At 36.2% G+C, this 26,970-nt stretch overlaps 1 protein-coding gene across 23 annotated transcripts in view; it reads left to right on the top strand.

Moving 5' to 3' along the window:
* Window positions 1-26,970, top strand: part of DTNB (dystrobrevin beta) — a 235,857-nt gene that overhangs the window by 25,278 nt on the left and 183,609 nt on the right. For 22 of the 23 annotated variants that reach the window (XM_072767483.1, XM_072767486.1, XM_072767494.1 and 19 more), the window contains exons 2-4: window positions 2,352-2,419; window positions 11,458-11,538; window positions 16,165-16,378. In XM_072767483.1, coding sequence (XP_072623584.1) covers window positions 2,353-2,419; window positions 11,458-11,538; window positions 16,165-16,378 — 362 coding nt within the window. In that variant the 5' untranslated portion in view covers window position 2,352. The remainder of the gene's footprint in view (window positions 1-2,351; window positions 2,420-11,457; window positions 11,539-16,164; window positions 16,379-26,970) is intronic. The other variant, XM_072767502.1, reaches the window with a different exon arrangement.

A 26,970-nucleotide genomic window follows, 5' to 3' on the forward strand; every position in this document is an offset into this window, starting at 1 on the left:
GCTGACACTTAAGATTTCAACTCTTGTTTCAGGAGTGTTTGTGATTGCTAATATGAGCATTTTTATAATCACTGCTTTAAAGTCTCTGTCAAGGGTGCCTTGGTGGCTCAGTGGTTGAGCGTCTGGCTTCCGCTTGGGTTGTGATCCTGGGGTCCTGGGATTGAGTTCCACGTTGGGCTGCCTGTGGGGAGCCTGCTTCTCCCTCTGCCTGTGTCTGTGCCTCTCTGTGTGTCTCTCATGAATAAATAAGATCTTAACAAAAAAAAATCTCTGTCAGGTTATTCCACCATCTGTTTCATCAGGTTACTGGCATCTGTCGATTGTCCTTTCCCTTGTGAGTTAAAGATTTTCTTGTTTGCCAAATAATTTTGTATTGTTTCCTGGACATACTGAACATTTTAAGACTTTGGGTCTTCTTTACATTTTAGATAATGTTGATATTTTTGTTTTAGCATTATAGTTTGGTGGATAACCTGATGATCCAGAATATTAATTTTTCAAGATTAATTTGAAAAGAAAGACAAAATTTAGAAAATTTTCATAAAGAACTTAGAGAGCTCCAGGAATTCTTAGACCCTACTTTGAAAAAAGTGATGTAGAGAAATAGCAGTGATGTAGACAAAAAGTAGAAGAAAGGATATAATATATGAGATATGTTATAAAGGATATTATGATAATATCTTTTAATTTGTGGTTAGCATTTTGCAATTTGTATTACTTAGTGAGAGACCAAGATTGGGGAGGAGGCAGTAAACTTAAATATCTTAATTTCTTTGTAATTACAGGCTCCTGATACCAACTCTTGTTTTTTTGATCTAGGACCTAGATTTCATTAAATTTTTGCTGTTTCTAGTTGGTTTTTCTTTTGGCTTTCTTCCTGTTTAAAATTTTTTCCTCTTGGTAAATTGTTAAGTAACCATTATGTATGTTGAAGCCTACTTAGTAATATATCAATGACTTAGGAAAAAGTCAGTCTTAATTATCAAAATAGTCATTGTAGAATGTTAAGGAATGTATTTACATTTAAATTTTCTTTAGGATATACTTATAACTAAAAAACAAAACAAAACAAAAGGATATACTTATAACTAAACTTTTGCCAGGTACCTTGTTTTAATGGATGTGTAATTTGTGTATTCCTCATTTAATTTGTGATTCTAATATTATTGAGACTGTGCTATATAAATCACTCTATGATTTACAATAATTTAATCTGCTTAGGGAAATTATTTATCTTATGTCCTTTGTCTAGAATTTTTTTCTTAATAGAATAAGGCAAAATTCAACTGAGATTATCACAGATTTTGCATCAGTAGGGTCTGTGTAATGGGGCATTTGTTTTCTAGCTTTTTAGGTGTGGAGATTTGGCAGTATGCATCTAAAAGCAACAATTATGTAAGAAGTTTAATGAAAGGGTGGAATTTTACTCTACTACTTCAGAGTTGTGCCCTCAAGCAAGTTAGTGTTTTCTAGCTTGTTTGCTAATCTACGAAATGGGGGTAGTAATGATACCAGTATCTAGGGTTGTTGGAAGAATTAAATGAACTAATACATGGAAAGAGTTTTAACAGAGTGACTGGCATAGTCTGTGACTGTCAACCCAAACTATTACCATATTGATAAAAAATTTACCTTCAGGAGTTCTTTGAATTTGGGGATGAATACCTTTTTGTTCAATATTGTTTAATAAGAAAACAGAAAATTTTATTTATATCTTTTTTTTAAAGATTTTATTTATTCATGAGACACACAGAGAGAGAGAGAGAGAGGGAGAGAGAGACAAGCAGAGGGAGAAGTAGGCTCCATGCAGGGAGCCCCACATGGGACTCCTTCCCCCGTCTCCAGGATCAGACCCTGGGCTGAAGGTGGTGTTAAACCGCTGAGCCACCCAGGCTGCCCATATCTTTTATATATAAGCTAATAACTATTATGTTCTTTAATTTAACCTTTCTTTTTTTTTTTAACCTTTCATTATAATTATTTTCTAAATTATATTTAGTAACATGTTTATCTATGTAAAACAGTAGGGATATAGGAAACTGTGTCCCAACTAAGTCAGGACTCTGCAGAGAAAATAAAGTTAGAAATAAGACATAGCCCCATGTTTTCAGCACAGGAAGCAAGTGTATGAGCTCAGTTAATTATTGACTTTGTAGTATTTTAAAACCTATCAAATAAATAAAAGTACAGTGGTTTGTCTTTTTCTATATCAGGCTTCCAGTTTGTTTTTCTGATACTCTCTTAAATGTGCATATATAGCGTGGTTTCTTGTATTTCTTCATAACAGAATGATAAGCACTTGGTTGAATTGCTAAATTACAGTGGTTTAATATATCTTTCTTTGTTTCTAGAATGATTGAGGAAAGTGGGAACAAGCGGAAGACCATGGCAGAGAAGAGGCAGCTGTTCATAGAAATGCGTGAGTCTTGAGTGCTTCTGGATTCCTTGGTTCCTTGTTTATATGTGTAGGGACGCCTTTTTTTCTTTTTCCTGATCAAGTCACAGCTTTAAGCATTAGCATGTTCCTTTTTTTTTTTTTTAAAGATTTATTTATATCAGAGAGAGACAGAGAGTACAAGCAGAGTGAGGGGCAGAGGGTGAGGGAGTGGGAGAGAATCTTACGCTGACTCTCTGCTGAGCATGGATCCTGACTTGGGGCTCTATTTCATGACTCTGAGATCATGACTTGAGCTAAAATCAGGAGTTGGGTGCTTAACTGATTGAGCCACCCAGGCACCCCAAGCATTAGCATGTTCCAAGCTCTAGGAAGGGAGGAAAGGGAGTTGAATCATAGAGTTGAAGAACCTCAAGCCAGAGCATATATTGTAATTGAGTTGACTTGAATTGCTTTCTTCAGCAAGATCATAAATACTAAAGCAGAAATATTACCTAAAAAACCTGGGAGTTTAAGATTTATTTTAAGGAAATCTCTACAAGTAACATGGACTCAAATTTATAATCCTGAGATCAAGAGTTGCATGCTCTGCCAACTGAGCCAGCCAGGTGCCCTAAGGTACACCAGTCAGTTTAGATCTCTTACTGTAACTCCATTGTTACCATGAGGTTGCAGGTGGTGATAAATAATTAATACATTATATAAGATACCTTATACTAGATACAGATTCTAAGATACAGAGAACTGAGTGTTAGGGCAACATTTAAAGCTATAGGGATAATTAAAAAAGCGCAAATATATATGGCTTGGTATATTACTTTGTGATACAATTTTAAATCTTCTGTTAAAAAATTATATTCTTCTATAAAACTTGAACAAAGAGAAAGATAGCTGAGAGGAATGGAATAGTTCCCAGTATTTGAATGACTATGTTGGTCTGCGATTACTTATCTATGTGGCCTGGACTGTGTGGCCTTGACCAGTGCACTCACATTTGGTGGATCACAAATTCCTTTGCCATGAATTAGTTATTGGTCTGTACCAGTGATCGTGATATCCTTTAAAAGCATTGTACTCTTTTTAAAAAGTGGGATCTTACAAAGACCCTTAACATGTGTCATAAAATTGGTATTGCTTGGTTAGAGAGGGGAGACAGGAGCCCTGCGTGAGATAGCTCCTGAGAAAATGGTAGAAACCTAGAGTTCTGCATATCACAGAGTAAAAATCGACAGATAAAGTCTCAAAAAATCAGTAGATAAAAATCAAGGTATTTAAAATCTTTGGAGTCTTAGTAATAGGAGGCAGATTTTGACTCAACTCAGATCTATGTTGTCCTGTCAAGCATAAACTAGGTAAATATTTTGTTGAAGATGTCAGAGAAGAAATTTTTGGCATTGGGTGGGCAGTCAGTTGGGCAATCTTTGAGTTCTGTAGTTCTGGGTCTCCAGTTGCTAGTCATCCAGGTCAGATACCTTGCAGTCACTTCCCTCCACCTCACCTTCTGCCTCCAAAGTCGCAAAATGCAGCTGAGTTTAATCTCATACGGGAGTCTTGAGTGGTCTGTTCCTCATACTGTAGTGGCACTGAATCCAGGCTCTGCCATCAGACTGCCTGTGTTTAGGTCCTGGCTGTATAACCTTAGGTGACTTTACTTCATCTCTGTGCTATAGTTTCCTTGTCCATAAAACGAGAATAGTATCTACTTCATAGAATTATTGTGAAGATTAAATGAGATACTGTCACTTAGGCACATAGCACAATGCTTGACACAGAATAGTAGGTATTTTATGTGGTTAGTTGTGTTTAATATTTTTATCATCATTACTTTTCTGAACTAAAGCAATCTGTTTCAGATCTTTTCTTTCAGGGTCAACCATTTCAAATCTGTGATCTCTGATGCTGCCAGCTGAACTGTATAAATCTGTGTTACTTCCTTCTTAGATCCTCTCAGTTGCTTCTCATCACTCTCCCAAGAAAGCCCAAGCTCCTGGGCATGCCAGGCAAGGCTCTTCTGGCCTCTTTTGTCCTCAGTTCACAGGTTCCCGGTTCCCATCACACACTGTATGTGCCATCTCCCAAATGGATGATGCATTTGGTGTCTTTGTGACCCTACTCATGCCATTGGGCCCACCTTCATCTCTCTTGTTGTTCCTGCTTATGTTCAAAGGGGTCATCTTTTCCATTTAATTTTTAACACATTTATTGAGGGTCTGTTATGTTCCAGGCACTGTTCTAGGTGCTGGGGATAAGGGGAGAACTGAACATAGTCCCTGACTTCTCTCATATTGCTCACATTTTGAGAAGGAGAAATGGACAAAATGAAGAAAGCAAATAAATAATAATTCCGGATACTAACAAGTGCCTGGGATGCCTTCAGTAAATAACACGAGCATGCAAGAGAGCACAACTAAGATAGATATTTGGAGTAGATATTGTGTATTCTGTGAAGAACTGGGTTTGCTGCTTGGTAAATGTTATCATTTTGACACATAAACCTCAAATTGCCTTTCTCTGTAACAAACTCAAGTATATGGACAGTTTTGGAGATGTTTGGTAAATATAGCTTCTTGTCTCCCCTCTTTTTTCATGGGAAGAATTGTATTGGTGACAGTGGTATCTGTTGCTAAAAGCCCTACTCTCTCCCTTCCAATATCCTGCCAAATCTCCATTAGTGCCTTCTATAGATGTAAAAATCATCTTTTGCCAGCCTTATCATATGATTCTACTGTCTAGGTTTTGGGTTGATTTTATGTTAATTTTGAATCCACTGATCTTTCTCCTCTCTTTCATTAGTCTCAATGGGTATTTAATAGATTTTTACTTATATAGGTATATCCATCTTTTTGTTTTGTTTTGTTTTAAAGACGTCACTTTTTTAGAGCAGTTTTAAGTTCACAGTAAAACTGAGAGGCAGGTAAGGTAAGTTCCCATAGGATACGTGCTTAGTTTTCTCCTTTTCTCCCCACCGGAAGGTAGACTCACTACAAATGATAGGCCTCTGTTGACAAATTGTTAACACCCAAAATTCGTAGTTTACGTGAGGGTTCATTCTTAATGTTGTACATTCTTTGGGACTGTATGTACATATTTTTAAAGATTTTATTTATTTATTTGAGAGAGAGAGCCAGAGAGAGAGAGAGAGAGAGAGAGAGCGCACAAGTGGGGGTCAGGGGAGGAGCAGAGGGAGAGGGAGAAGCAGACTTCTGATTCGAGAATCATGAATGAGTATCGAATTTTATCAGATGTTTTCTGCTTCTCTTGAGATGAATATATTTCTCCTTTACTCTGTAAATATAGTACTGGGCTAGCAATCTTTCCTTAAATGGTCAGAAAGTAAATATTTTAGGATTTGCAGACCATATGATGAGTTCTCTGTCAGAGTGACTCAACTTTGCCGTATAGCTTGAAAGCAGTCCTAATAATTTAATAATTTAGTTAGGTTGTATTTTCCAATGTTGGATGACCCTTATTATTACTCCTTTCTATAATACTCTTAAGCCTTTCTGTTTTAATTTTTTAATTTTTATTTTATTTTTATTTTTATTTATGATAGGCACACAGTGAGAGAGAGAGAGGCAGAGATATAGGCAGAGGGAGAAGCAGGCTCCATGCAGGGAGCCCGACGTGGGACTCAATCCCGGGTCTCCAGGATCGTGCCCTGGGCCAAAGGCAGGCGCTAAACCGCTGCACCACCCAGGGATCCCAGCCTTTCTGTTTTTAGACCGTACCTTTAAATTCCCTACTATTCTTTCTTTGCTTAATATTTTCTCTGGTTAGACTCTAAGTGCCATGAGAATAAGGATCACATCTATTTATCTTGGTGACCTCAATAGCTCGATAGATATTTATTGAAAGAAGAGTGGAGTAAATTACATGGAAATAATTTGTTAGTTTACGATTCTGACATGATATAAAATTACTAAGAAAAATGAAAGGTGGTAAGTGAGAATAGTAGTTCTTAACTCTGGTGCTAAAGTATAGTTCCATCTATAAAATGCTTGATGCCAGGCCTCCCTGCTCAGAGATTCTGATTTTATTTTTCCTTTTCCAAAGTTTTGTCAGTTTCATTGGTCTTTTCAAGGAGCTTTGGCTTTGTTGGTCCTCTCCATATATCTTTGTTTCTGCCTCATTATTTTGTGCCATTGTGTTTATTACTTTCTTCTTTCCACTTCAGGCAATTCTCTTGTTTTTTCCCCTGACTTCTTTTTTTTAAATTTTTTTTATTTTTATTTTTTTTATTTATGATAGTCGCAGAGAGAGAGAGAGAGAGAGAGGCAGAGAAACAGGCTCCATGCACCGGGAGCCCGACGTGGGACTCGATCCCGGGTCTCCAGGATCGCGCCCTGGGCCAAAGGCAGGCGCCAAACCGCTGCACCACCCAGGGATCCCCTCCCCTGACTTCTTATATTGGGTTACTTGGGCCATTTATTTTCAGACTTTTTTCCTCTCTTATGTAAGCACTTAAGAACTTCTTTCCTGTGATTTTCTATTTTTGCCTTCCATGTGTTCCAGTATATGCCATTTTCATGATTACTTCTCTGTGTTTTCTAACTTCTCTTAGGAATTATTTAGAAGTACTCTTTTAAATTTGCAAATCAGTGACTTAATTAAAAAAATATTTAGTTTAATTGGGATATGGGTCAAGGAATAAAGGATGTTCTAGAATCTTTGGTGATATTTTTTATATGTTTCTGTAAATATTCCATGTGTGCTTGAAAATATGCGTATGATTTTGTTATTTAGGTTTAGCTTGTTACATGTTTTATTCAGACCTTTTTTGTCCTTTCTGATTTGACCACTTAATTAGTGAAAGTTGTTAAAAAAACCTCTGCTATGATCATGGATTTTAATTTTTTATCCCTTAGTTTTGTCTGTGATTTGCAGCTTTTGTCCATAGATGCACATGCATTAAAGTATTACATCTACCTAGGAAATTGTTTTGTCATTATATAGGTACCCTCTTTTTCTACTAATGCTTTTTGCTGTGAGGTCTATTTTGTTGTTATTAATATAGCTGTATCAGTTTTCTTTGGTTAGCACACCTTAAAACAGTATCTTTTCTTTCTTTTAAAAACTTGTGTCCTTATGTTTTTTAAAATGATTTATTTATTTTAGAGGAGGGGATGTAGGGGCAGAGGGAGAGGAAGAGAAGGAATCCTAAACAGATTCCATACTGAGCCTGGATCCTGACATGAGGCTTGATCCCAGGACCCTAAGATCATGACCTGAGCCAAAATCAAGAGTTGAACGCTCAACTGACTGAGCCACCCAGGTGTTCCCATGTCCTTATGTTTTATGTGTATCTCCTGTAAACAGCATAAGGTAGATTATTTAACAACAACCATTGTGACCGACAAACTTTGTTTTTTCACTGAAGAATTTATCCTGTTTAATTTTTTTATGAATATTTTTTATGAATATTGATATATTTCATTTTTTCTTCCATCTTGTTTTGTGCATCAGCGGTGTCCTTTCTCTGTTTTTTTTTCCCTTCATTTCTTGCCTTCCTTAGATGAATTGAGCTTCCTTCCTTCCATACCACTTTTCCCTCTTCTTGGTTGTGAGTATTCTTTTTCCATCCTTCCATCCCACTTTTCCCTCTTCTTGGTTGTGTATATTCTTTTTCTATTTTTTTTGTTGCTACCCTAGAAATTCTAACATCAATTAAAATGAAATCCAGAGCTTATCAATATTCATAACTTTATTCGAAGTAATACAGGAATATTAGAAAGTTTTAGAGTATCCCTTTATGAGATATATGCTATTTTTAGAATTATTTTTTTAACATCACAAATTAGACTTTATTCTTTAGTATGATCAGTTTTCTTTTGTCTAACCTCTTTGATTATCACTTTTTTGCTTGCTTTGAAAATTTTAATCTAAATCTGGTGGAGCCAGTCATGTGTCCCTAACATTTCCCTTTGTGGGATTTTTTTTCTTTTTTTTTTCTAGCTTACCCACTGAGAGAGTCACCATTCTGTGGTCTGTACCTTCCTCTCTGTTGGGACCTCTGGCTTCATCTCTGATCCCCAGGGTTTCTAATCATACTGCCAAGAAAAAAAATAAGGAAGTCATTTGTGTTTATATCTGTTATTTATTCAGACTGCTATACTCTTGAAAAGTTTTGCTTATTAAAAGTGACTGTAAGTGTTTAGTCAGTTGAGTCTGCTTTCAGCTCGGGTCATGATCCCACAGTTTTGGGATCAAGTCCCACATAAGGCTCCCTGCTCAGTGGGAGCCTGCTGCTCCCTCTCCTCCCCGCTTGTCCTATCTCGGTCACTATCTTTGTCTCTCTCAAATAAAATCTTAAAAAAAAAAAAAAGTTTGTAGGAGTTTCAGACAACTCAGAAATGTTACTATCCTTAAATTTACTTGATTTGTCTTCTCTTTCTCCTTCTCTCCTCCTCATGTATTAGTTAGATCCTTTTTAACAAAATACACTTATTTCTTTACACCTTCTCTGGGTGTGCTGAGCATCTCCACCGAATCCTCTAGCCCCTAGAATGCAGTTTGGGATCCTGTGCTCTATCTGAAGAAGGTTGCAAGCATCAACGTGTTTATACAGGGAAAGGAGTTGGTTTCCCCACTACTTTTATCATCTCCTTATATCAGCTTTTCCAAAATTATATAGTTTATGTAATATTTTTACTTTATTTGCTATATTTTTTGGGGGAAAGCAGATTAGTCTTTTATATCAACAAAGAACTTTCTAATTTTCAGTTACTTATTCATTCAGTAAATATTTCAGGTGCTATTTTTATGATGTCCTAGTTTTGGGCATATAATAGTGAACAACAACACAGTAATAAAATAATCTCTGCCTTCATGAAACACTTATTTTCCTGAGAATGGAAATAAGAAATGATAGGGTGGGAGGAGCCATGATTGGGAAAGCACTGGGTGGAGGGTGGTCCAGGAAGGGATCTGGAAGGAAGCAATGTCTAGGCTCAATCAGTTCAGTGATGTGATGAAGAAAGGGCTGGGGCAGTAAGTAGCACTTACAAAGGCTCAGATGAGAGGGCTTGGCATGTTTGGGTAATTATATGTAACCCATACTGATTGGAGTTGGGTGTGAGGTAAAATTTGAGAGTTGCATGAGCCAGACCTTTTAGCTGAGTTGGATAGTTATGTGTTTCCCAAACCTAGCTTGATTATAGGACTCTCTAGAATGAAGTCTCCAGGTACCTCTCCAAGACTCTGATACAAGCTTGTGATACAAGCAGATATAATATAACCCTTCCATTTGATTCTTTGCTTCCCTTGGGATTCTGTTATACTATAGAGGTTGATATCCTAGTCTCATGAATGAGGAGAAGTATAATATAGAAAGAAGGGTTAATCCTTTCTCAGCCTTTCCCTATACTTCTTGGGTACTCAGTGGTTTTAGATGGTCTCCTCTGTGTCCAGGAGGTTCCCTGGGCTCTCTGCTTTTGGCTAGAGTTCTGCCTGTGTGGTTAGGACCCTTTGTGCCGTATCTTGATGAGCTTGAAATATACTGTCTGACATTAGTGTATTTCTTATAATGAAATATTCTCAAAATGAGTGAAAATGAAGAGTAATTTTTTCTAGTTCACAATACCCAAAGGATTAATATAATCATTTTAGTTTCTTCACTGGGGCTTTCTGTTCTATTTTTTATGTGCCAAATTACCATATTTTCTGATCAGGAAATCAACATGACACTTACATAAGGGAAATTTTTAAAAAGTAAAGGCTATTTTTAGAGCAGTATGAGGATTTTCCTTATAGAAACCAGGAAAGATGAGTGCTTCAGAAGAAGGTAAATGTATGAGAAGTTTGGGAACCTGAGTGGTTGAATATTGGTACATTAAGATTTTAATAAAGTTCTACAGCTATTGATTATATCATCTTGTAGAAATTATTTTGTATTTTTAAAAAGATTTTATTTATTTATTCATGAGAGACACAGAGAGGCAGGACATAGGCAGAGGGAGAAGCAGGCTCCCTGCCAGGAGTCCAACACAGGACTTGATCCCAGGACCCCGGGATCATGCCCTGAGCCAGAGGCAGATGCTCAACCATGAGCCACCCAGTGCCCCTTGTTTTGGGATTTGGACTACTATTAGACTTTTAAAATGATATTATGGCCAGGGTTCCCTAAAATTTCTGAAACCTGTGCCATCCCATTCTTATTTCTGCCTTTTCCCACTGGGTTATATTATTATTTTTTTAATTTTAAAAAATATTTTATTAATTTATTCATGAGAGACAGAGAGAGAGGCAGAGACATAGGCAGAGGGAGAAACAGGCTCCCCATGGGGAGCCCGATGTGGGACTCGAACCCAGGACCCTGGGATCATGACCTGAGCCAAAGGCAGACGCTCAAACACTGAGCCACCCAGGCATCCCTCCCACTGGGTTTAGAGGGATGTATTTTCATAGGGAAAAAAATGACAAAGGAAAACAGAGTGATACTTGGATCTTGATTAGCACCTAAAACCTTAAAGTGGAGATTTCTGGCAAACTTGGCTGGAGCTTGCAGAGTTTCCCGTTTTCTTCAACTGGTTCACTTTAGACATTTGTGATATTTGCCCTGTTTCATTATGCAGTACCTAGATCTGGCTTTACCAGAGGAAGCATCTGAAGAGAGTGAGTTACATACCACGTGCACTGAGTTTTTCCTATACCTTCTCCATGAGCAAGCAAGCCTGATAACTGTCCTGTAGTCTGATCCATCAGATTAGTACTCTTTCTGTTTAGTTGATGGGGATAGGACTTTCCTTTCCGAGCTGCTCACATTAGTTTTCCTTGTATTTCCCACAGAAGTAGTATAAAAGGGAAGATTCGCTGAAGTTATGAATGTTCTCCCTTAGAATTTTTGTTAGGCTGGCAGACAGGATAATGTAGGCAAAACTGCTAGCATGGTCCTGAGCACGGAGTGGGCACTACTAACCTTTCCTTATCCCTTTTGTTTTCTCAGAAGAAGACCTAGTTGACATGTTAGATATAGCCTGCGTACATGCTGTGGAAAAGAGTCACTTCCCAGCATTTAGAAATTCCGTGGTAAATCCAGCTGAACATCTTGTTTGTACTTTTTTCAGGTGCTCAGAATTTTGATGTCATACGGCTATCAACTTATAGAACAGCTTGCAAATTACGATTTGTACAAAAACGATGCAACCGTAAGTCATTTCAGCTAATTTCTGTGATAGCTGGATAGTGCTCTCAAAACTAAAAGGTTTTAGTATCTTTTAGTCATATTGTAATGTTAATTAAATTTTTTTGTCTTAAGTGTTTATTAAAATGTAAAAATTAGTCACGGAAAGAACTCATTTTACTCTGTGTGTCCTTCAAAATGTTTGCCCATATACAATAATGTAACTGGTTTTGAGGGTGGCATAGTATTAATGTTCTTTAAATGAGAGAATTGATTTCTCTTTCTCACCTTTGTATGTTTAAAAAAATATACAAAATGAGTATGACAATCAGCTTCTGGAAGAAAAGAAAAACATTAGTATTTTGATGGAAGTGTAGTAAGTTAATTTTCTTGATTAAAGTGAATACAACACAAATCAGCCTTTTTAAATAAGTAATCACTATGAGAATTGCTACTTATAAGTAAATGAAATATATGTGTATGTATGCATATGCATACACATGCACACAGGCATATAAAATCTTCCTCTCTTAATTTCCATGAAGATTAACTTATGACAGAATTATTGTATTTTTCTTGTGTGTGTGTGTGTGTGTGTGTGCATGTGTATGTGTATTAATGAAAAACTATTTTGTGTAATGGAAAGAACATTAGCTTTTGAATTGGAAAAATCTTAGTTTTAGTCCTGGTTTTGTCTTTTTTTTTTTTTATTTATGATAGTCACAGAGAGGGGGGGGTGGGGCAGAGACATAGGCAGAGGGAGAAGCAGGCTCCATGCACCGGGAGCCCGATGTGGGATTCGATCCCGGGTCTCCAGGATCGCGCCCTGGGCCAAAGGCAGGCGCCAAACCGCTGCGCCACCCAGGGATCCCTTAGTCCTGGTTTTGACATTTACTCTAAGCATGTGATGTTGGGTAAGTCACTTTAACATCTAAATACTTCAACCCTACTTTAAGTGTTACTCAAAAATCCTTGCATGAAATTCTCTTTAGAGAGTTTACCATGTCATGCTGGACTGAAGTCTCTGGTTTCCTAAAGCATTGTTTTTCAAATTATGGGTTGTACCCATTAATGGTTCATGAAATCATTTTGATGAGCTGTAGCCAGAATTTAAAACATGTAATAGAGAAAAAAAGAGAAGGAAAAAAAAAATCAGAACACAAATTATGTGATAAGGTTAAAAGTATTTTGTGAAACTTTTTTTTTTATATATCTAGAAGAGTGTGTGTGTGTGTTGATTTAAATATATTTCTGTGGGTTGTGGTAAAACCACTGTCAATTTTAATAATTGACAACTACAATTTTAATAATTCTTCCTGTAATTATTCTTGGGAACCAGTAGTCTGTGTGTGGAGTGTTGAGAGTCTGAACCCAGGCTATTGGCATTAGTAATTATAGTAAAAGATGCATTGTTCTAGAAGTTTTATTTTGTCACATATGATTCTTTTTAATAAGCCTTGAATTTTTTTGTATGTGAGTGTACAGTTTAGGAGTAAAATTTTAGTTTTGTCCACGTGTATGTTCTGTTGTCCCTATACTGTTCATTGAAAAGGCCATCCTTTTTTCTTCACTGCCCAAAAATCTTTCCTCATACTCATTAGGAGAAATATGTAAAAATGTTCATAGCAGTTTCCATGTATGAGAACTGCTTTTGGACTCTGTGTTCCATTGGTCTGTTTGTCCTATCAATAACCACTATTATAGCTTTATAAAAAGTCTTTTTTTAAAAGATTTATTCATTTATTTGAGAGAGAGTGAGAGTTTGGGGTGGGGGTCAGAGCAGAGGAGAGGGAGAGAGACAATCTTAAGCTCCATGCTAAGCAGGCAGCCCAACTCAGGGCTCGATTCTGACCCAGAGATAATGGCCTGAGCTGATACAATATCAAGAGTTGGGCACTTAACTAACTGAGCCACCCAGGCACCTCCTTTTGTAGTAAATCTTAACATCAAATAGAGCAAGTCTGTCTACTTTGTTGTTTTTCTTTTTAAGATTGGGACATTTTTGGCCTTTTACATTTATTTTCATATAAACTTTATTTTATTTTATTTTTTTCATATAAATTTTAGAATCTGATTATCAATTTCTACTAAGAACAAACAAAATGAAACAAAGAACTCTGCTAGGATTTTTCCATCTTTATTTCTTTTTTTAAGGTATAATTTATATATAGTAAAATTTATCCCTTTAACATACAGCCCTGTGGCATTTTGTTGGGACTGCACTGAATCTATAGGTTAAGTTGGGGAGAATTGATATTTATAGATTTATTTTTTCATAGAGACATTACAGTTCTTCCATTGGATTTGTTCCTAAATCTTTGATAATTTATGCTATTATAAATATTTTAAAATTTCATTTTCTGTTGCTAATAGAAATATAGTAATTTTTATGTCTTATATATAGCAATAATTCTAGACTCAAATATCAGTTTTAGTAATTTATCTAGTGAATCTGATTTTCTATGTGTAGAATTTTGTCATTTTTGAATAATGACAGCTATATTTCATTTCTGAAATTCACATGGGTAATTACTGCTTATTTATATTGGTTAGGACCCAAAGTACAATAGAAATGATAATAGTGAGCATTTCTTTTTTTAAGATTTATTTATTTATTTTAGAGAGAAAGAGAATGCGGGTGTGTGAGCAAGGGGAGGGGCAGAGGGAGGCAGAGAAAAACTCAAGTAGACTCCCTGCTGAGCATGGAGGCCAGTAGGACCCTGAGATCATGACCTGAGCTAAAATCAACAGTTGAATGCTTAACCAACTGAGCCGTACAGATGCCCCATTTCTTTTTTTTTTAATTGAAGTATAGTTGATACACGTTACATTTGTTTCACATATACAACATAGTGATTCTACAACTCTGTGTGTTAGCTATGCCTACTGCAAATGTAGCTACCATCTGTCACCATACAATGCTATTACAGTACCATTGACTGTATTCCCTATGCTTTTCTTTTTTTTCTCATGACTTATTTATTCCATAACTAGAAGCTTGTATCTCTCATTCCCCTTCACCCATTCTGTCCATCCCCCTACCCCCTCCCTCTGGCAATGACCAGTTCTTTGTATTTAAGGGCCTGTTTCTGGTTTTTTGCTTATGTGTTCTTTTGTTTTCTATATTCCACATATAAGTGAAATCATATGGTATTTGTCTTTCTCTGTGTGACTTATTTCACTTAGTGTGATACCCTCTATGTCCATCCATGTTGTTGCAAATGGTAAAATCTCATTCTTTTTATATGGCTGAATAATCTTCCATTCTATATGTATACCATATCCTCTTTGTTTATTCATCCATCAATGGATGCTTGGGTTGTTACTGTATAATGACTAATGTAAATAATGATGCAGTAAACAAAGAGGTGCATGTATCTTTTCAAATTAGTGTCATTTTCTTTGGGCAAATACCCAGTAATGGAGTTACTGATTCATGTGGTATTTTTATTTTTAATTTTTTGAGGAACCTCCTTCTTGTTTTCCATAGTTACAGTACCAATTTATATTCGATAGTGGGCATTTCTTTTTTTTTTTTTTTTTTTTTGATAGTGGGCATTTCTTATCTCATTCACAATATCAGAGGAAAGGCTTTCAACATTTACTATTAAGTAATATGTTTGCTGTAGTTTTCTGTAAATATCTTTAATCAGATTAAGGACATTGCCTAGTACTGTGTTTTTTCATTTTTGAATGTGGTCTTTTTGATAATTGGTAACTTAATTTCATTTTGATCAGAGAGCATGTTTGAAATGACTTGAATCCTTTGAAATTTGCTAAGATTAGCTTTATGACTCAGGATAAGGTCAATTTTCATACATGATGTTTGTGGTCTTGAAAATAGAGTATATTCTCTAAACACTAGGGGCAGGATTTCATATTGTGCCCATTTATGCCTACTTTGCCTGTTGTAAAGTTTGATTGTCTACATCTGTATTTATGCTTGTATGTTTGCTCTACCACATACTGAGAGAAATGTATTGATACTTAATACTTCCCACTAAGCGTGTGAATTTGTCTCTGATGTTCTGTTAAATTTTACAATATATATATTTTGAGGCTGTTGTAGGGGAGGCAAAACTTTACCTCTACCCTCTTAAGGTCTCTGGTTAGGCCTGACAGTTAAATTGACATAGGTAGATTAGCAGAAGAGCACACAGATTTTTACATGTACCTGGGAGCCCCCATAGCAAAGTGAAGACCCGAAGGAGGGACGAGGCCTAAGTGCTGATATACTAGGGAAGAAGGAGTAGGGATTGTGGAAAATAACTAAAATATATGGGGAGTCTCAAGGAAGATAGGGGTTATTTTAGCAAAACCCATACAGATTTCTCTTGGCCTCAGTTCACTGTCTTCAGGGATAAGAATGTTTCTTTCCTTTTGGAATAGGGAGGGCATCTTTCACTTGGGAGTTTATTTCCTCCTTTCAGGAAGAAAAAGGAGTTTAGCATGACCTTCTTGGCACCTGCTGTTCTTCAGGTGTCTTTAGCTCAAAATAATCCTTATGCTAAAGTGGCATATTTTGTATTTGGGGATCTTATTTTGCCACCCTTCAGTATTCTGTTAGATGTAAATAAATGAAAAGTTCTTAGACCTTTCTGATGAATTAAAACTTTTAAATTGTTGACTGTTTATTTTCTTTGTGTTTTAGTCCATCTTGTTGATATCTGGAACATGATTGAAGCCTTCCGAGACAATGGCCTTAATACACTGGACCATAGCACTGAGATCAGTGTGTCCCGCCTCGAAACAGTCATCTCCTCTCTCTACTACCAGCTGAATAAGCGCCTTCCTTCTACTCACCAAATCAGTGTGGAGCAGTCTATCAGCCTCCTCCTCAACTTTATGATTGCTGCATATGACAGGCTAGTACCTTGCATGCTTACTTCATTTTAAGAATGTTTGTCCCTTAGTCATCCTTCTTCCAGATTGCCTTGCTGAGGGCTGCCAACTTAGAATCACAGTTAAAAGGGAAGTTATTTTATGTAAATTCCTTCTAAATACTCGTTAGATGCCAGTGTGACTTACTGTCCTTGGGCATGTCACATATTAAATTTTATAAAATTATGGAAAATCACAACACTGAGACATATTGTTTGGTAAAATTATAAGTACTGTAGTATAACTGTTCTCTATTCAGAGAAGTATAGCTAAGTTATGAATTTGACTATGAGGTATTCTATTTGACCTTAAAGCTAACCTTTCTTTACTCTGTAATAATAAATGCCCCTTGACTCTCTACTCTTACTTTCTTCTCATTATGTCTAGGATACTATTTTAATTTTTTTCAGAATAGAACATTGTTTTTACACTTTATAACACTAGAATAAAACTATTTAAATGTACTCCAAATTAAAACAGAAATGAGGGATCCCTGGGTGGTGCAGTGGTTTGGCGCTTGCCTTTGGCCCAGGGCGCGATCCTGGAGACCCGGGATCGAATCCCACATCAGGCTCCCGGTGCATGGAGCCTGCTTCTCCCTCTGCCTGTGTCTCTGCCTCTCTCTCTCTCTCTCTCTCTCTCTGTGACTATCATAAATAAATAAAAATTAAAAAAAAAATAAAACAGAAATGATTTGCTGTTTTTGTATTCATGGAGAGTGAAGTTAGTATTATAAAAAATGAAAAGAAATCATAAATGATGGAACCACGGAAGTTAATGTTTATATTCCAGGAACCAAGAGTTTAGGTTATTTCTGCTATAATGTTGGTCATCCAATTTGGATGGGTTAATTCTTTCTGCTTTTTTTTTTTCTTTCTGTAAACCTACTTTCAGTTTATATATTTGTAAAATGTTACTCATTACACTTTATAATATTGAAGACTGTGAATTAATGATAAAAGTCTGCAAGTGTCAAAGTCAAATCACAGTGTAGGTACTCAATTCACATTTTATAAGATGTTATCCAATTTTATAAGATGTTATCTAATTAGATATTCTATCCATTTAATAAAACATTATTTTGGGAAATTTGAATTTTTAAAATAAGAGTATATATTAGACCTAAGTCCCAGAATTTGAATGCTGTTTTTTTAGTAATTTATTTTTTATTTTTTAAAGATTTATTTATTTATTTATTTATTTATTTATTTATTTATTTGAAACACAGAGAGAGGCAGGGACACAGGCAGAGGGAGAAGCAGGCTCCTCACAGGGAGTCTGATGTGGGACTGAATCCCTGAACTGGGATCATGCCCTGAGCCAAAGGCAGACACTCAACTGCTGAGCCACCCAGGCATCCCTTTTTTTCTTTTTTTTTTTTTTTTAGTAATTTAGATTAGTGAATCCGTAAGGTTGATTTTATACTGTTCAAAGAATGACTCTTTTGATTTGAAGACCCGTAGTAAAAATGGTTATTTTGTGGTGAATAAGCAGCACCTTATCATGACACTAATTCACTGAGTAAATCAATTAAGGTTGTGCAACACAGATTAATTCAAGAAACAATATTTTTACAAAATCAGAAATAAAAGTCATGTTACTATTTAAAAATGATAAAGCAGAGATTATAAACTTTGATTCCTGTCAAATAAGTTATCATGTCAAATAAGTTAAATACTATGGGTAAGGAACGAAGGAGAAGGAAGAGTAAAGAGATAGCAAGAGACAATGGGAAGACCAACCATAGGAGAAGATACAGAGGTGTTCTGGTACATAGTTACAGACAGCTGGACACATCCAGATAGAGACAAAGGAAAAGAATAAGCAAACATAAATCACATGAAGACAGATCAGTAGATGAGTACACTGCAGAGAACTAGGAAAAACAAAAAAAGATGAGTGAGTTTAGAAGAGGAAGGTAAATTTGGTAATTCTCATATCATAATATCCTGTTGAAAACTTTGGCCAAGGGCATCAGAATCAATGCTCACATCATTGTTAACCTAGAAATCATATATTTATGAAATATGTATATATATATATGTATATATATATTTGTGATAATATCTTGATTTCCTCTTCAGTAATTTGAAATTGTCTTTCATGTCCTGGAAAAATGAAAGGATCTGGTTATGGGGTTTTATTTGTGAAAATCATAGCATTTTGTTGTGAAATATTTCAAATATTAGTCTTTTTATTGATTGGCTTCTTTATTAGACTGGAGAGTCCTTTTGATATACAGAATATCTAGTTACTGACTTTACTTAATCTTTTCAGGTTTCATATTTCATGATTCCTGAGTTAAAATTTGAATGCAACACTTCTTTAATTATCCTTAAGTCACCTCACCTCCAAATTCACAGTCAAATTTTTGGCCAGGTTGTTTTCTGGTCATTATAATGGATTATAAGACTGTAAAACTATTTAAGAAACAAATAGGATCTAGACTTCTCTTTAAGTGTGTATTTAATTAGGAATTAATCTTTTTAATGCCAGGGGTTTAAAATATTTTATATTTGACAACTAAAAACACAGAGAACAGTAATGTAAGCATCTTTGTGTAGGACATTAGTAGAAGCTATGAGGAATAGTCAAAACATTTGGATAGCCTTATTTTTTTCCTTACCGGGTCCTCAGTATGACAGTATCGGTAGTCATGTGGTCTGGTCTGAAGGTACAACAGAGGATGCTGTGACCAACTGTTTCTTCTTTTTTTTTAAGAGCAGGGATATTGAAACTTCCAGCATGAGGGACAGGAAATCTCCCTTACTCTTTATCAGTTGAGCCAATTTCATTGTTTAGGGCTTGTGATTTAAAAACTGCCTTTCCATCTTTGACATCTGTAGTATTAGGTTGGTGTTTCTAGTTGCAAGCAGTAGAAAACCTACTCACATGGGCTTTTGCAGTAACTGGAATATAGGCTCACATCACTGAGGAGCCCAGAGGCAGGCCAGCCCTCCATCTGGCTTGCATCAGAGCTCTGGCTTCAATTCTTCACTTCGTAGTGGTTGTGGTTTTGTGTTCCTCTTATCTCAGCTTCATCCTTTTGCTACTTCAAAAAATGCCTGCTGTCAGCTATTCCATGCTTCCTCTTTCAAGTCTAGGTAGCTGGAGAGAGCCGGTTTCTTTCTACACCAAACAGAAGTATCTGAGCCTCCCTCCAGACACGTGTATTTGGGCCATGCTTGTGCAGACGTTATACTTTTTAGCTCAAACAGATCAGGATTTGTGTCTCTGGAGCAGAGGGTGATTAAATTCTCACCCTCATTACATGTTGCCTCACAGTGGAGGGTGATTGGACTCGATATGAGGGAGATGACCATATGTCCACGATGAAATTCTTTGTAGTGCGTCTAAACTTGGGGCTCCCTTTCCTGTTACGTGGCCTTCCCTGCATTCAGCTCCTTAAATCTGAAACCTGTAAGAATGACTTACACCCTTCCTTCTCTCTCAGCCTCACATCCATGTCAGTTACCAAGATCTGTCATTTCTATCTCTTGAATCTCTCAAATCTGTGTATGTCACCACAGCCCCACAGCTACTACCCAGCCTGCCACCATCATCTGCTCCCTGAACTGCTACCATGGCTTCTAACAGGTCTTTCTGTATGTGTTTTCTTCCCTCATCCATTCTTAGAAATAATAAACATCATGAGCCCCACTATCTAACCTGGGAACTTGAATATTGGCAGTAACTTAGACTTATCTCTCTTGTCCCATCCCATTGACCTACACATAACTAAGGTGAACCTGATTCTGATTTTATGTTATCTTGCTCTTCTTAAAGAACAGTTTTTTTCCACATGTAGAGGCATAAATACAGTATTAATTTTAAACATTTTTACCAATTGTAAAAAAAAAAGTCATGCTATCTTTACTATTACCTGATTTACTTTCTTCATGTGGTAATATCTTTTAAAGATTCATTCATGTTTCATGTAGCTATAGTTCAGTAATTTTCACTGTCGTGTAAAGTTCTGTTGTGTTACTATACATTTTATTTTCTCCGGGTTCTCGTTCTAAGAAACAACACTGCCTGAAATGTTCTTATAAGTATGTCCTGGTGCATGTGTATAAGTGTGTTAAACTGCTCTTTTAGTCCTATCCTGAGGAATGGAATTGCTGATTTGGTGGGGGAGGTACATGAAATTCAGTTTTAGAGGATAGTATCATATTATTTTAACAAATTGTACCAATGCATAAGAGATCCTTTTGATCCACGTTCTTTCTGTATGCCTTAGAGTTGTCAGACTTTCCAGTTTTTGTTAAATGACATCTCATTGTTGTCCTGATTTGCATTTTCTTGATTATCAAGCATGTCTTTGTGTGTTTCTTGGCCAAATATATTACTTCTATGAAATGCCTCTTTGTCTTTTGCCCATGATTCTAGTATATTGTTTTTTCTTTTGTGCTGATATAGGGGCTCTTCATAGATTCCAGGTAACGGTCCTTTCTTGCTTACACATGTTGCACATATCTTCTATTTATTTGTAGCTTGACTTTTTACTTTTTTAAAAAAATATTTTATTTATTTATTTGAGAAAGAGAGACAGCATGAGCAGGGTGAGGGGCAGAGGGAGAAGCAGATTCCTCACTGAGTAGGGAGCCTGATTCAGGGCTTGATCTTGGGACTCTGGGATTATGACCTGAGCCAAAGGCTTACACTTAACCAACTGAGCTACGCAGGCACCCCTGACTTTTTACTTTCTTAGGATATTTTTTTCTTAAAAAGTTTTCTTTTGGGGGGGTTACTTTAATTTTAATTTTTTTTTGAGGGGAGGTGGGTTAGGGCAGAGGGAGAGAGAGAGAGAATCTTAATAGGCTCCATGCTCAGCACAGAGCCTGATGTGGGGCTTAATCTCATGACCCTGAGATCATGACCTGAGCTGAAGTCAAGAGTCAGACATTTAACTGCACTACCAAGGTACCCCTCTTAAAATGTTTTCTAATGAAAAATTTCAAATGTATACAAACATTGAAGGAATATGGTAATAAAACTCAAGGTATCTATCACTCAGCTTCAGTAATTACAGTACATCACTGATTTTATTTCATCTGTGTCCCCAGGCTATTCTCCTCTACCCTCCCCTTTTCCTTGGCTTCTTTTGAAGTAAACCTCAAGTATCATTATTTCATGTGTAAATATTCCAGTGCACACATTCTGTTGTGTTATAATACCATTTTCTTGCCCAGGTTTTTGCTCTAATAAGTACTGCTGCTTGGAATGTAATGAAATTATACCTTAAATGAAATAAACCTATAAAAAATCATATGTCTAATGAAACTAGGTTTGGCTAAAATTCAAAATACATCAGTGTTGAACTTATCAACGGAAGGCTCGGGGTTATTGTTTATCATCTAAATAACAGTATAACAGTATAAAACACTGTTGCTACTTTGAACAATCTAAAGATTTCTTTAGTGTAAAGAGTTTTATGTATATAATTTATGATGAATAAATATAGAAAAAGTTGCTGTGTAGTTTGGCAATATGGCTAAGAACTTTTTTTTTTTAAGATTTTATTTATTTATTCATGAGAGATGCAGAGAGACAGGCAGAGACATAGGTAGAGGGAGAAGCAGACTGCCTACAGGGAGCCTGAATCAGGACTTGATCCCTCCCTATATTTACTCCCTACAGGGAGCCTGAATTGAGACTTGATCTCAGGACCCCGGTATCATGACCTGAGCCAAAGGCAGATGTTCAGCCGCTGAGCCACCCAGGTGCCCTGGCTAAGAACGATTTTTAAATCTTGCTTTAACAACTTAATTTGGATATATTTAAAAGTTTCCATAGGTTTCTCTTAAATACTGAATGCTAAAAACAAAACAATATAAAAAAACAAACCAAAAACAATTTTATTTTAAATAAAGCAATTGTATTCCTTAAATTCTGAATATGCCCAGCTAGCATATTATGGAATGGACATTGCTAAAGAAATACCAGTTTACAGTCTTCTTCATTAATGATTTTTAAATAAAAGTATATACTGGGAGGCACAAAAACTTTATGTATTTATATACAGTATTTACTATTATCTCTGTGTGTTCTCAGATGGATTCAGTATGGCAAGAAAAAATATAGCCAAATACAAGTAGGAGAGAAGTAGGGCTGAGTGGGAAGAGTTTGATGCTCACAGTAGCAGCACGTTTAGCTCTTAAAAGGATGTGAGCATAGCTCTTCTAGGAAATTTCCAGGGGTTGGTAGAAAATGAGATAGGGGTTTTAGATGTTTTAAAAAGGTGAAATCTAAGGGGAACGTAAAATGGAGAGAAACTAAAAATGGCTGCCCTGGTAGAAGAGGAGGAGGGCAGCCCACCTGCCTATGCTACATCCCCTACACTGCCATGTGGGTGTCATGTGGGTGTCGAGATGTGATGTCACCAAAGCCAGTTCACTGAGCCACAGTCTCAGTACTTGGTGGCAGGATTATTTAGAGAGCAAAAATGAGTGAACTTGAAGTTCACTTATTACTCTTCCCGTCACTTACTCTTTATTTTGTAGCTTTTCTTTCAAGAGAAGTCATGAGTTCATGCTAATTTTCAAGAAATCATCAAGCATGATGATTGCAGACCTGCAAGGGTTTCACCATTAGTAACTCTTTCAGAAAAAAAATTTTTTTGCATATTATTTTGGTCTTATCTTACTGTTTCCTTTATATATATAATTTTTTTTTTAAAGAAAAGGCAAGAAAGGGCATACTTTTTCTGAGTGTTATTTTTCCCTTGCCTTTTTTTTACTCTGAAAGTGAGGAGAGAGATAGTTACAGAGACTTTGCTAGTCTATTCAGTACTTCCAAATTAATCTGATTAAGATCCTGATTTCATCATGTAACTTCTCACTGGAGAACTTTTCAAAATTCCCTGTGGTTTTTGAACGAGATGCCTACTCCTCAGTTCTAATAGTATCAGTCCTTAATTCCCTGCTCATATCAAGGTCTAAGTAAGCTACTTGAGGCACTTTTCAATTTTTCCAACATGACATACTCATTCCTCCCTCTAACCATACACACACAGACACACTCCAACCCCCACCCCATCAAGTTTTTACCTACTGTGTAGCTTTATAATCACCCCATTTTCATTCCTTTTAATAAAAATTGTATCATTTTGACCTTAAATTATATAATGATATGAGCTGCTTCATAAGTGTACAAATAAGATTGAAAGGCCTTCAGAGCAGAGACTCTACCTTATATTTCTTTGATTCCTCAGTAAACACAATGCTAAATTCTTAATAAATATTTGTAAGGTTGAAATGAAAATTAGCAGGCATTCTGATTGTGATAAAATTGAATAATATTCTGATTTTGCTTGATTAAACTATTTGACATTTGCCAAGTGGATTCTTGATTTGCAGTTGATTATTGCATAATCCATTCACTGTGAAGTTCTGTAAATTAAGATTAATTTGGAAAATATGAGTTTCTGAAAATCAAAGAGAAATGTTATTACTTTTAGATACATGTGATAATTGGACTAGTAATAGTGCTTCTAAAGTAGAAGTCTATTTTTATGTGAGAAGTACTATTTTATGGTTGGCAGCATCCACAATTGCTTGCTAAAGATGTAGAAACAGCTTGTTTTCTTAAGTAAAAAATATTTCCTGTAGTCTTGTTTTCAAAAATATTAATTTTAATAGTAAGTTCTTATTAGATAGTTCACAGCTATAAACACCATCCAGATTAGGTTAGTTTAAATATTTTTTAAAAAATAGAATTTGAGGGATCCCTGGGTGGTGCAGCGGTTTGGCGCCTGCCTTTGGCCCGGGGCGCGATCCTGGAGACCCGGGATCGAATCCCACGTCGGGCTCTCTGCATGGAGCCTGCTTCTCCCTCTGTCTGTGTCTCTGCCTCTCTGTATCTCTCTCTTTGTGACTATCATGAATAAATGAATAAAATCTTTAAAAAAAAAATAGAATTTGAGACTTTGCTAAACTGAAATGAGCAAACTCTTATCCGGGGGCACAGGTGAGGATTGCAGAGGTTGCTAAAGGTACCTGCATGTTAAAACATAGCAATGTTTATTCAGGGTGACTCACTGTCTGCTTAGCTTGGCACAGAGCTAATCATGGTGTTTTCTCAGTATTGGATAATAAGAACTCTTTTTTAGAAGTCGTGTGCATGGTTTATTGTCAGACTGTAAAATGATAGGTCTATAGAAGTGAATCATGCAGGGAAGTCTGAGAAAGAGAAGCGTGATGTTTCTTTTTGAGGGAGGGTGCTCCCTGGAGAGACCGTTTGGGTGGGGTTAAAATAACACGTTTCCTCTCTCTCATCATCTTCAACAAATACTACCTGTTTGTACTTTCATTTTAGTATCTTTATGTAGGGGTTAATATACACTGTTGTGTTTAACTTCTTAAATATTGACCTGCTAATCAACTTTGCGGGTATCATAGGCCAGATTTTAAGTTGAGTCATATTTTTTTTGTATGATAAAACCCGGTTAAATATCTTCTCTGAATCCTGTTTGAAGGGTACTGATTCTGGGATGAACTTGGGTTTTCTATTGAAAGGACTGAAAGCATGGATGTTGGTGAGGCTATGTATGCCATAGCCAGGGACAGCTAACTCTTCAGTTTTAAATGTAACTTGACTAGTGTATACAGATTAAATTCAGATGTCTGGTGGGAAGGATCGAGAATGAGTTTTTCCAAAAAGAAAGAATCAATTAGATAAAGGCCATAATCATAGGGTATTAGGGCACTAAGTGCCTGCAGTTCTTCTCTGCTGCCTCTGATTGTAGAGGAAGACTGCAGGAACGCTAATGCAACACTAGAAAACACAGTAAAAGTGACACTTTCCCTTTACTTTGTTTGGGGGTAGCTATAGGAAATTTTGGTTAGGCTTAAAGTAGACTGAGGAGCCTCAGTGCCAAGAAAAGCATTTAGAGCAGAGGAAAAATGCTGATGTTTGGTTTACAAAGCAAACAGTTGAGAGGAAGGAGCTGAGATTCTATTTGAAGAGAAAAATATAATTAACATGATTTCAGGAAGAATTCTGAGAATACCCCTTCACTAATTTATTGGGTGGTTATTTATGCTGAATTAGATTTTATATAAGTATCTTTAATAAGTATTTAAAATAACTTTAAATATACCATTTGTTAATTTATTTATATCAGTCTTTCCTTTTGAAAGGTGAGTAAACTTTTCGAGGGTTGAAACTCTGAACCTAAAGTTGTAAATGATGGTAAGCATTTTTAAGTAGGGAAGGGTAGTTCATAATTCAGACCTGAACCTATAGCCTCATTTTGAGGATGCATAGTTATATACTTATAAACAGATTCTTGAACATAAGGGCTCAGTAAACACCATTCCCAAATCTCTCTGTCTATAGGTCCTAATGATTCTTAATCTCAGATACTTCTCCTTTCCCCTTACTTAAAACACCCTCAACCTTGCCTATATATTCTCTTTATCCTATTGAGTTACACATTAACATATACGTGCATATCCCCTCACTGTCAATAAAATATGCATTGCAAGCACACATACATTTGCACACCCCAAAAGAGCATCAGACAGAGAGAAGATCCATGGTGCAGTAGGTGGGAGATCATGTGTGGAGATTGCTCTGTAGCTCTTGTGAATGGGAAAATGGTTAAAAAGTAGATCTAAGAGATGACAAGTTGAGGGACCACACATTACTGATAGTAATTAGTTAAGGGGTGATGCACTCTTCTGTTAATAGTCTGCAAACTGCTTGATCTGAGACCAGCCATTGAGGTTATTAAAAATCCTAATGAGTGTAAAAGGTTACAAGTGCTAATCTAAGTCAATTGAGAAGGATAGTGTTGTCTCGTATTTGAATATAAGATGTTCTGAATCTGGAACTAATATTTGCATTAGAGCTGATTTAAAGAATGTTTAAATAAGGGATGGAGAGTGTTTCTAAAGCATTTAGAAGATTAGGAAAAAAGTGTTGTTTCAATGCTATTATAGTAATTTTCACCAGTAAATTATCATAGTACCCACTAAGCCCTGCCATGTGGCATTTATCAATGGGTACTGTGGGTTAAGTCTTCAGTAACAGAATTGAGTTTGACCTGGCTCTCTTGCCAGTAGGTTGGGCTTTGCCACACTCTCCTGTTTGCATAAATGGCATCAGTTTCTTCTTTGCAGCAGGAAGAGTTATCATTTTTTCTCTTTGAAGGAAGAACATGAGATTTGGAGCCAGAGAGTTATACAATCACAATCTGATTAATTCTCTTTAATCTTTTATTATGTTCTTTGATTTATCATTACTTGCAAAGTAAAAGCTAAAGTCTTAGTATTGCTTTCAAAGTTCTGTGTTGGTAGTTCTCAGCTCTGGATGCATATTAAAATAACATGAGAATTTTTAAAAAAATACCAAGCACAGTGTGGTGTTTAGGTATCTGAATTTTGGTGTCCACGTTCATGAGGGATACTGAGTTATCTTTTGTCGTAACGGATTATTGTTTTTGGTATCAAAATTATGCAGGTCTCAAAAAAGAATTGGGAAGTGTTTCTCCTTTTTTTATTCACTCAAAGAGTTAATATAGAAATGCAATTATTTCTTCTTTAAATGTTTAGAACCCGGGTCAGCCCCGGTG

This window comes from Vulpes vulpes, chromosome 8 (assembly GCF_048418805.1).
Source record: "Vulpes vulpes isolate BD-2025 chromosome 8, VulVul3, whole genome shotgun sequence".
NCBI lineage: Eukaryota > Metazoa > Chordata > Mammalia > Carnivora > Canidae > Vulpes > Vulpes vulpes.